Source organism: Hippopotamus amphibius, chromosome 1, assembly GCF_030028045.1.
Source record: "Hippopotamus amphibius kiboko isolate mHipAmp2 chromosome 1, mHipAmp2.hap2, whole genome shotgun sequence".
Classification (NCBI taxonomy): Eukaryota; Metazoa; Chordata; class Mammalia; order Artiodactyla; family Hippopotamidae; genus Hippopotamus; species Hippopotamus amphibius.
This window is the reverse complement of record NC_080186.1, coordinates 167,439,233-167,451,113: the sequence shown is the minus strand read 5'-3', so window position 1 is coordinate 167,451,113 and position 11,881 is coordinate 167,439,233. Positions and strand designations below refer to the sequence as shown.

At 39.1% G+C, this 11,881-nt stretch overlaps 1 protein-coding gene across 1 annotated transcript; it reads right to left on the bottom strand.

Moving 5' to 3' along the window:
* Positions 1-919: 919 nt before the first annotated feature.
* LOC130835342 (cytochrome c oxidase subunit 7C, mitochondrial-like) lies at positions 920-1,277 on the bottom strand. Its single transcript, XM_057706860.1, has one exon. The coding sequence runs from the start codon at positions 1,217-1,219 to the stop codon at positions 1,028-1,030; it is 192 nt and encodes a 63-aa protein (XP_057562843.1). The 5' UTR covers positions 1,220-1,277; the 3' UTR covers positions 920-1,027.
* Between the last annotated feature and the right edge of the window lie 10,604 nt (positions 1,278-11,881).

Genomic DNA, 11,881 nt, shown 5'->3' with positions numbered 1-11,881 from the left:
ATAATTTTGATTCACTGATACAATTACTAATCAGAGACATCTTGTAATCCATTTCTACTAATCAAAGCTCCAGAATAAAATGGGAATATTTCCTATATTATCTCGCATGCAATTACATTGCATTTCAAATATTCTTTCATTCAGTCCAAATAAGACTAATGTTGGTCAGTAGTACTGTTGTTTTTTTGTTTGTTTGTTTGTTTTGGCTATGTTGGGTCTTTATGGCTGCTCATGGGCATTCTCTATTTGTGGCAAGTGGGGGCTACTCTTTGTTGTGATATGCGGACTTCTCTTGTTGCGGAGCATGGGCTCTAGGTGCGTGGGCTTCAGTAGTTGTGGCACACGGGCTCAGTAGTTGTGGCACACGGGCTCAGTAGTTGTGGCACACAGGCTTAGTTGCTCCATGGCATGTGGGATCTTCCTGGACCAGGGATTGAACCCGTTTCCCCTGCATTGGCAGGCAGATTCTTAACTGCTGTGCCACCATGGAAGTCATAGTAGCACATTTATCAAGCACAACATTTCAGTTTTAGGGTATAGGTCTAGATGAATAAAATGAAGCTCTTGGACTTAAATCTGCATACACTACTGGTTTTCCTAATGATTAACTAATTATCATCGTGGAGAAAAATGAATTTATTCCTTCAAAGCAAAAAAAAAAGACTAAAAGTATATCTTTTTTTCCACTTTAAATTAAAAAAATTATAGGACAAAGTTTGCATTTTTTTATTACAATGAATTACTGACAAATTCCTGAACCAGCGAACAAAAATTAAAATTCATAATTTGAGACCAAAAACAAGCTAAATCACATAATATTTAATTAAGAAACTAATAATGGAATATTACCAAAATAAGAAGTAAGCACAAGCTCAATTAGCATATTCCATATTTCACAGAAGAGGCATTAAGGATTTATGCCATGTTTATTTATAAACATATCTAGGATGCTGAGTTGAAGAGTTTGATCCTTTTTTCAAAGGGACTGCCCCTCTTAAAATGCTGCTCTACTTATCTGTCTCATGGATTATTTTTCAAGCAGTTGGTGTCTTACTATAAAGAAAGGTGCAGCAAATCCAGACCCAAAGTACAAGGTCATAATAGCTAGTAACCGCCATTTGTTTTCCACTAAAAATGGTAAATTCTTCCTTGGACCTTCCTCATCATAGCTCCTATGCACCACTGAGGTTGTGAACCTCTGGATGCTCTGTCCCAACATAGCACCTTGGGGAGCTCTGTGAAAGGTGCAGAGACTGAAGGTGGAAGAAATGGCGGCAGCACACCAAGCTGTATTGGAGTATAGTTGATTAGCAATGTTGTGTTAGTTTCAGGTGTGCAGCAAAGTGATTCAGTTATACATATATGTGTATCTATTCTTTTTCAAAATTTGTTCCTGTTTAGGTTATTACAGAGAACTAAACAGAGTTCCCTGTGCTATACATTAGGTCCTTGTTGGTTACCTATTTTAAATATAGCAGTGTGTACATGTCAAATCCCAAAGTCCCAATTTATCCCTCCCCCTTACACTTCCACCCTGGTAAGCATAAATTTGTTCTCCAAGTCAGTGAGTCTGTCTCTATTTTGTAAATAAGTTCATTTGTATCATTTTTTTTTAAAGATTCTGCATGTAAACAATATCACATGATATTTACCTTTCTGTGTCTGATGTACTTCACTTACTATGATAATCTCCAGGTCCACCCGTGTTGCAACAAATGGCATTATTTCGTTCTTTTAAATGGCTGAGTAATATTCCATTGTATATATGCACCACATCTTCTTTATCCATTCCTCTGTCGATGGCCATTTAGCTTGATTCCATGTCTTGGCTATTGGAAACAGTGCTGCAATGAACATTGGGGTGCATGTATCTTTTTGAATTATGATTTTCTTTGGATATATGCCCAGGAATGGAATTGCTGGATCTATGGTAGCTCTATTTTTAGTTTTTAAAGGAATCTCCATACTGGCTGTACCAGTTTATATTCCCACTAACAGTGTAGGAGGGTTCCATTTTCTCCACACCCTCTCCAGCATTAATTGTTTGTAGACTTTTTGATGATGGCCATTCAGACCGGTGTGAGGTAATAGCTCATTGTAGTTATTTTTATTGGAGTATAGTTGCTTTACAATATTCTGTTAGTTTATACTGTATAGCAAAGTGAATCAGCTATACATATACATATAACCCCTCTTTTTTGGGTTTCCTTCTCATTTAGGTCACCACAGAGCATTGAGTAGAGTTTCCTGTTCTAATGAGAACCTACTGTATAGCACATACAGTTATCTACTTATACATAGTATCTATTTTATATATAGATATAGTATCTATTATCTATTTTATGCATAGTATCAATAGTGTATATATGTCAATCCCAATCTCCCAATTCGTCCCACCCCACTCTTTCCCCCTTGGTATCCATACATTTGTTCTCTACGTCTGTGTCTATATTTCTCCTTTGTAAATAAGATTGTCTATACCAATTTTTCAGATTCCACATATATACATTAATATATGATTTTTTTTTCTCTTTCTGACTTCATTCTTTATGACAGTCTCTAGGTCCATCCACGTCTCTACAAATGTCCCAATTTTGTTCCTTTTTATGGCTGAGTAATATTCCATTATATTATATGTACCACGTCTTCTTTATCCCTTCCACTGTTAATGGACATTTAGGTTGCTTTCACAGAACACTGAGCCAGCTGGCACAGAGGAAATGTGTATGGAGTTCAGCTCCAGTATCACAATGCAGGGGAAAGAAGTGTGGGTTTGAAGTTGAGAAATAATCAGTTGATAATTGGCATGCCAACCTAGAGGGAAGGTGAATTAGGGTTCTCCAGAGAAACAGAATGAACAGAATGTAAGTATGGTTGTGGATAGGTGTCTGTCTGTTTGCCTGTCTGTCTGCCTGTCTGTCTGAAGGAATTGGCTCATGTGATTGTGGAGGCTTGGCAAGTTCAAAATCCACAGGGCAGGTGGAGACCCAGGGAAGAGTTTATATTACAGTTTGAGTCCCAAGGCAGTTTGCTGGCAGAATTCCCTCTCTTTCCAGGAGGTCAGTCTTTTCCTATTAAAGCCTTCAACTGATTAGATGAGGCCCACTCACACTATGGAGGATAATCTGCTTTACTTAAAGTTTACAGATTTAAATGTTAATCTTATCAAAAACACCTTCACAGAAACATCTAGAATAATGCTTGACCAAGTGTTTGGGTACTGTGGCTTAACTAAGTTGACGCATAAAATTAACCATTACAAAAAGCATGCAGTCTTTCACCATTAAAGATGATGTTAGCTGTAAGTTTTTTGAAGGTGTCCTTTATCAGGTTGAGGAAGCTCCTTTCTGTTCCTGCTTTGCTGAGAGTTTTTTTTTAATTATGATTAGGTATGGATATTTATCAAATTATTTTTCTGCTTCTCTTGGTATGATCACATGATTTTTCTGTTTTTACTCTGTTATTACAGTAAATTACACTGATTTTCAAATGTTAAGCCAATGTTGCATTTTGGGATAAATTCTACTTGGTCATGATGTATTATTTTATTTATATATTATTGGATTGGAATCGTTAAAATGTTGCTAAGGAAATTTGTATCTATGTTCTTGTTCTTGGGAGATATTGGTCTGTTTTTTTCTTTTGCCTTATAGGATGAGTTGGGAAGTGTTTCCTCCTCTTCTGTCTTTCTGGGAAAATTTTTGTAGAATTGGTACTATTTCTTTCTTAAATATTTGGCAAAATAAACCAATGAAACCATCTGGCCTAAAGTTTTCTTTGCGGGAAGTTTTCCGTTTATGAATTAATTTTCTTCAATAGATGTAGAGCTATGCAGATCATCTATTTCTTGTTGAGTGAGCTTTAGTAATTTGTCCTTTTGGAATTTGAATGACAGTTTGATTAGTGGAGACATAAATATAAATTTTTATTGATATTTCCAATCCATATTTAAACTGTAGGGCTTTTAATAAACTTTTCTTGAGTTTATGCTTGCATCTCTCTTCTTGTGTGATAACATACATTTTCTGTAGTCTTTAATGTTGCTCATTGATGCTCTGTTTTCAGCTCTGCAGGGGCGTGTAGAATACGGAACTTGGCTCTCTTGTGGTTGGATTTGAGCACATGACGTAATTCTGGCCAATGAATTGTGAGGAGAAATAGAATTTTTCCACTTCTGGGCTAGAGCACTTAATTGCTGATTCTGGCTTCAATTCTGTTTTGCCCACCCTCAGCAATTGTGGAAATGTATTGAGATGGAGTTTTTATCAGCCTGGGTCCTTGAGAAACTATAATGCACAGAGCATCCTGGCAACCTCTACCAGATGTATGGCATGTGCAAGAAATAAATCTTTGTTGTTTCAGGTCACTGAGGGTCTGAAGTTGATATTGCAGCAAAATCTCCTATCTGGATTGATACCATTTCTCATTTGTTTTATCCTGCTAAATAAGAGGATAGCTTAAAAAATAACAATACAAATAATATTAATCATAAAATATCATTATAGTATTTACAATATATATACTGTAATATTATTATTAGTGATAAGACTACTGAGTGAAGTTTAATATTTCTTTTGCAGTTCATTTAGCTATTAATATGACCTACTAGAAACGAGCAACCTACTGTGTCCCAAAGTCCCTTGAAATTACTATTTTCTTTCTGTGATTGAGTTACCTATTTCATATATTGCTCAGACACCTTTAAATTAAATTTGAGGCTTAAGGTTTTTTGAATGTGGGTGATTTGAGTTTGGTCTGCAGATGTGATTATTCTCCTGCAGGGACCTCCGCCCCCCACCCCCCGTCTCCTCAGCACTAAGGCAACTTTCCTTGAGGTTACCTGGGGCTGGAGTGGGGATGAGCTAGTTCACTCCTAGTTCATCCTTAGCCTGAGAGTATAGACCTTTGAGACCCCAGCTTTCTATGGGATAGGGTGTCCTAGGAGACTCCCATCTTGAGTGGGTCCTGCCCATTTCCCTGTGAGCCTGTTGGAATGAAAGCCCGTTTACCTGGATAGACAAGTACTCTCAGGAAAATAGCCTCAGGGCCCTGCTTCTGTCTCTGGGTTCACATTTATTTTCTCACGCTCTTCTCACCTCTTTGGTGTTTAAGAAGATATTCTTCTTTAAAATCTTTTTATCCAGTATTGTTAATGATAGAATTGTCTGAGTGATTGAGTCCATATGCTTAGGGAGGGAAGTCTGACCATTGGTTCTGAGGTAGAAATCAATGAGTCATTTATATGGGGGTGGTTGGACCATGGGAATGATTTCATTGTCTTTCCATCAGCCCTCATCTGTTTTTTCTTCCTTCAGTTGCATGGGAAGGATTAGGCAGGTTCAGCTCTGTTGTCGTTGCTTCCACCTGGGAAATGAGGATCTGCCCTCACAGTGCCCCCATTCACCAGAGACAGGAGTCCTTCTTGTCCTTGCCTGTCCCAAAGGGAGCAAGAGTGGATGGGAAAGCACTGCTCTCTGCCTTGCACCTGTGAGACTCATAAGTGGGTGTCAACGTCAGGCTTCTCTTCTTAATACAAAAGTGGTGCACATAGCTCCTTGTAGAAATTTTAGAAAATACAAATAAACATATAGAAGAAAATTAAATGTGCTTATAATCCCAGAATTTAGTGATAAACATTTGGGCCTATTTCCCCCCAGTATTCTTTTATCAAAATGAAAACATACAGCATGAGTATTCTTAGATCCTGAAGCAACAGTAGTGTGGTTCCCTAGCAGACTACTACTGATTCAGACTCTCCTTGGGTTTTCAGAAGGCCTGATCGGTGTTTCGGGTTTCCTTGGGATATCCATGAATCACATTCTCTTTCTCGTCCCCCAGGGATGTTGGCAGTCTCCCTGTTGCTGGTCTGTCTGGGTGCATCCTGCTCACCGTACACCGAGTGGGCCTCTTCGTTATCATTTGCCATCCCTTCTTCCTGGGCTGCTCGGGACACTCCCTAGCAGTTCTTCTGGCCAATGCTGACCAACACTTCTTGTCTGGTAACTGGATTTCACGTTGGCAGGAAACACTGGCTTGAAGGGATGAACTCTGATGGCCAGTGGCCTTAGAGAAGTGGGAGCTAAGAAAACAAACTAATTTTCTGTGGACATATAAAAATGGTACCTTTGGACACATAAAGATGACACCCATCTAGACTTGAATATAATATAATGTACCATTTATTGCATCAAATTTAGGCTTAAAACTTTGATGTTAATTTAATTTTTAAAATTGAAGTATAGTTGATTTACAATGTTTCAGGTGTACAGCAAAATGATTCAGTTATATATATACATATATGTATACATGCATATATATGTATTTTTTTCAGATTCTTTTCCATTATAGGTTATTACAAGATATTGAATATAGTTCCCTGTGCTATACAGTAGGGCCTTGCTGTTTATCTATTTTGTATGTAGTAGTATGTATCTGTTAATCCCAAACTCCTAGTTTATCTCTGTCCCCCTTTCCCCTTTGGTAACCATAAGTTTGTTTTCTATGTCTGTGAGTCTGTTTCTGTTTTGTAACTAAGTCGACTTGTATTATATTTTTAGATTTCACATATAAGTAATAATCATATGATATTTGTCTTTTTCTGATTTACTTCACTTAGTATGATAATATCTAGGTCCATCCATGTTGCTGCAAAAGGCATTATTTCATTCATTTATTTTATATATACCGCATCTTCCTTATCTATTCATCTGTTTTTTTAAAAATTTATTCATTTATTATTTTTTGGGGGGTACACCAAGTTCAATCATCTGTTTTTATACACATATCCCCGTATTTCCTCCCTCCCTCGAGTCCCACCCACCCTCCCCGTCCCAGTCCTCTAAGGCATCTTCCATCCTTGAGTTGAACTCCCTTTGTTATACAGCAACTTCCCACTGGCTATCTACTTTACAGTTGGTAGTATATATATGTCTGTGCTACTCTCTCACTTCGTCTCAGCTTCCCCTTCACCCCCCGCCCCCTCCCAAACCTTGAGTTCTCCAGTCCATTCTCTGCATCTGCATCCTTGTTCTTGTCACTGAGTTCATCAGTACCATTTTTAGATTCCATATATATGAGTTAGCATACAATATTTGTCTTTATCTTTCTGACTTACTTCACTCTGTATGACAGACTCTAGGTCTATCCACCTCATGACATATAGCTCCATCTCATCCCTTTTTATAGCTGAGTAATATTCCATTGTATATACATGCCACATCTTCTTTATCCATTCATTTGTTGATGGGCGTTTCGGTTGCTTCCATGTCTTGGCTATTGTAAACAGTGCTGCAATAAACATTATGGTACATGTTTCTTTTGGTATTATGGTTTTCTTTGGGTATATGCCCAGGAGTGGGATGACTGGATCATATGGTAGTTCTATTTGTAGTTTTTTAAGGAACCTCCAAACTGTTTTCCATAGTGGCTGTACCAATTTACATTCCAACCAACAGTGCAGGAGAGTTCCCTTTTCTCCACACCCTCTCCAACATTTGTTGTTTCCAGATTTTGTGATGATGGCCATTCTGATTGGTGTGAGGTGATACCTCATTGTGGCTTTGACTTGCATTTCTCTGATGATTAGTGATGTGAGCATCTTTTCATGTGTTTGTTGGCCATCTGTATGTCTTCTTTGGAGAAATGTCTATTTAGGTCTTCTGCCCATTTGTGGATTGGGTTATTTGCTTTTTTGGTATGAAGCTGCATGAGCTGCTTGTATATTTTGGAGGTTAATCCTTTGTCCGTTGTTTCATAGGCAATTATCTTTTCCCATTCTGAGGGTTGCCTTTTAGTCTTGTTTATGGTTTCTTTGGCTGTGCAAAAGCTTTGAAGTTTCATGAGGTCCCATTTGTTTCTTCTTGATTTTATTTCCATGATTCTAGGAGGTGGGTCAAAAAGGATCTTGCTTTGATGGATGTCATAGAGTGTTCTGCCTATGTTTTCCTCTAGGAGTTTGATAGTGTCTGGCCTTACATGGAGGTCTTTAATCCATTTTGAGTTTATTTTTGTGTATGGTGTTAGGAAGTGTTCTAATTTCATTCTTTTACATGTTGCTGTCCAGTTTTCCCAGAACCACTTATTGAAGAGGCTGTCTTTTTTCCATTGTATATTCATGCCTCCTTTGTCAAAGATAAGGTGCCCATATGTGTTTGGGTTTACTTCTGAGTTCTCTATTCTATTCCATTGGTCTTCCTTTCTATTTTTGTGCCAGTACCATACTGTCTTGATCACTATGGCCTTGTAGTATAGTTTGAAGTCAGGAAGCTTGATTCCACCAACTCCATCTTTCCTTCTCAAGATTGCTTTGGCTATTCGGGGTCTTTTGCGTTTCCATACAAATCATAAGATTTCTTGCTCTAGTTCTGTGAAAAATGCCATTGGTACTTTGATTGGGATTGCATTGAATCTGTAAATTGCTTTGGGTAGTACAGTCGTTTTCACGATGTTGATTCCTCCAATCCAGGAACATGGTATGTCCCTCCATCTGTTTGTGTCGTCTTTGATTTCTTTCATCAATGTCTTAAAGTTTTCTGCATACAGATCTTTTGCCTCCTTAGGCAGGTTTATTCCTAGGTATTTTATTCTTTTTGTTGCAATGGTGAATGGGAGAGTTTCCTTAATTTCTCCTTCTGCTCTTCCGTTGTTAGTGGATAGGAATGCAAGAGATTTCTGTGCATTAATTTTGTATCCTGCTACTTTACTAAACTCGTCAATTAGTGCTAGCAGTTTTCTGGTAGAGTCTTCCAGGTTTTCTATGTATAATATCATGTCATCTGCAAAGAGTGACAATTTTACTTCTTCTTTTCCAATTTGTATTCCTTTTATTTCATTTTATTCTCTGATTGCTGTGGCTAACACTTCCAAAACTATGTTGAATAACAGTGGTGAGAGTGGACACCCTTGTCTTGTTCCTGTTCTTAGAGGGAATGCTTTCAGTTTTTCCCCATTGAGAATGATGTTGGCTTTTCGTTTCTCATATATGGCTTTTATTATGTTGAGGTAATTTCCTTTTATGCCCATTTTCTGGAGAGCTTTTATCATAAATGGATGTTGAATTTTGTCAAAAGCTTTTTCTGCATCTATTGAGATGATCATATGGTTTTTATCCTTCAATTTGTTGATATGATGTATCACGTTGATTGATTTGCGTATATTGAAGAATCCTTGCATCCCAGGGATAAACCCCACTTGATCATGGTGTATGATGTTTTTAATGTGCTCTTGGATTCTGTTAGCTAGTATTTTTTTGAGGATTTTTGCATCTATGTTCATCAGTGATATTGGTCTGTAATTTTCTTTTTTTTGTGACATCTTTGCCTGGTTTTGATATCAGGGTGATGGTGGCCTCGTAGAATGCGTTTGGGAGTGTTCCACCTTCTGCAATATTTTGGAAGAGTTTGAGAAGGATAGGAGTTAGCTCTTCTCTAAATGTTTGATAGAACTCACCTGTGAATCCATCTGGTCCTGGGCTTTTGTGTGTTGGGAGATTTTTAATCACTGCCTCAATTTCCGTACTTGTGATTGGTCTGTTCATAGTTTCTATTTCTTCCTGGTTCAGTCTTGGAAGATTGTATTTTTCTAAGAATTTATCCATTTCTTCCCGGTTATCCAATTTATTGGCATATAGTTGCTTGTAGCAGTCTCTCATGATCTTTTGTATTTCTGCAGTGTGGGTTGTTACTTCTCCTTTTTCATTTCTAATTCTGTTGATTTGCATCTTCTCCCTTTTTTTCTTGATGAGTCTGGCTAATGGTTTGTCAATGTTGTTAATCTTCTCAAAGAACCAGCTTTTAGTTTTATTAATTTTTGCTATTGCTCCCTTCCTTTCTTTTTCATTTATTTCTGCTCTGATCTTTACGATTTCTTTCCTTCTGCTCACTTTGGGGTTTCTTTGTTCTTCTTTTTCTAATTATTTTAGGTGTAAGGTTAGGTTGTTTATTCGATCATTTTCTTGTTTCTTAAGATAGGACTGTATTGCTATAAACTTCCCTCTCAGAACTGCTTTTGCTGTGTCCCATAGGTTTTGGGTTGTTGTGTTTTCATTGTCGTTTGTTTCTAGATATTTTTTGATTTCCTCTTTGATTTCTTTAGTGATTTCTTGGTTGTTTAAGAGTGAATTCTTTAGCCTCCATGTGTTTGTATTTTTTGCAGTTTTTTCCCTGTAATTGATATCTAGTCTCATGGCGTTGTGGTCTGAGAAGATGCTTGATATGATTTCAATTTTCTTGAATTTGCCGAGGTTTGATTTGTGACCCAAAATGTGATCTATCCTGGAAAATGTTCCGTGTGCACTTGAGAAGAAAGTGTATTCTGTCATTTTTGATGGAATGTCCTATAAATATCAATTAAGTTGAGATGGTCTAATGTGTCATTTAAAGCTTGTGTGTCTTTATTTATTTTCTGCTTGGATGATCTGTCCCTTGATGTAAGTGGGGTGTTCAAGTCTCCCACTATTGTGTTACTGTCAATGTCCCCTTTTATAGCTGTTAGCATTTGCCTTGTGTATTGAGGTGCTCCTATGTTGGGTGCATAGATATTTACCATTGTGATATGTTCTTCTTGAATGGATCCCTTGATCATTATGTAGTGTCCTTCCTTGTCTCTTTTAATATATTCATCTGTTAATGAACATTTCAGTTGCTTCCATGTCTTGTCTACTGTAAATAGTACTGTTATGAACATTGGGGTTGATATTAATTTCAGATTCAGACATAGCCAGCCCTGGTTAATAGAGAATTATGGCTCTGGGACTGTCTTCTAGTCACCATCCAATCTTTCTTGGCCCACTGGCCCCCTGCATATTGGGATATTTAGACCTAGGCCTGTTAGTCTTCTCTTCTCACCCCCCACCCCCGGGGCCTGCATACCCCCTACTTCTTAGTTTTCTCTCTCCTGTATCCTTCTCCCTCCCATATTCTTCTCCCTCCCATTCTCAACTTTGTCTGGATATGCCCCCACTCCTCCCTGTGCAGCCCAAGCCACCTGGCTCCTGCCTCTATAGCCCCTGATAGAAGCTCCTCTCTAGTCCTCAAAGTCCCAGGTTTCTGCACTCATAGGAAGGGATCTATGAAGGGCCATCTGTAAGCCTCTGCCTGCCCCCTCCCCCTGCCCCTCCCCCCCACCCTGGACATCTACTTTCTCTGTCTTTTCTCTGACAGCCCTTCCTCACTCCCTGAAGACAAACTCCTCTTGAACAGAGGGATCCCAGGCTCTGGGCAGCTGGGTGCCCAAGCTGTGAGGCATCTGGGTCCTGGGTGCAGGCCAGTAGTCAGAGTCACTGCTCTTGGCAACATCTCTCTTTCTTTCTTCCACTTAGCCTGTACACTCTGCGCCCCCAGGGCCTGGCAGGGCAGATGTTCTCCAGAGCTGAAATAATGCTATCTCCACAACAACATAGTGCCCACCATGCAGCCATCAGCCTTGCTGTGTGCAATGACCTCCCCTCACAGAGCTATTATGCCTGAGGTGTCATTGTTCTCACCTTCTCTCTTGTGCCAGCCCTTTGCCTTTGCTGTTCCTGTTTGCAGGCAGGCTCTCACCCCCACTGTTCTTCAGTTGGGCCTTCCTGTGACTTCCATATCACCTCTTCTAGAGAACTTTTCCTCACCAAGGTCCCCACCCCCTCTCCCTGACACGCAGATCTCTTGGTGACCTGTGTGCCAATGGTACCTCTTGGGTCCATTTGACTCCTGCAGACTGTGGGCTTCACATGGGAAGGACCTGGGTACAGAGGTGATTTTTGGAAAATGTTGGTTGAACAAGAGAGTGGATACATTGTGAAGGCTGTGGAGGTGGTCTTGCTGTGGGCAGGGCCTGCAAGTCTGCCCTCCTCCTCCATCTCCTAGACCTGGGCATGCGGGAGCCTGGCCCAAGCACTTCT

Excerpts from the sequence above, each read along its gene's own strand:
- LOC130835342 (XM_057706860.1), bottom strand. The coding sequence starts at position 1,219 with ATGTTGGGACAGAGCATCCAGAGGTTCACAACCTCAGTGGTGCATAGG.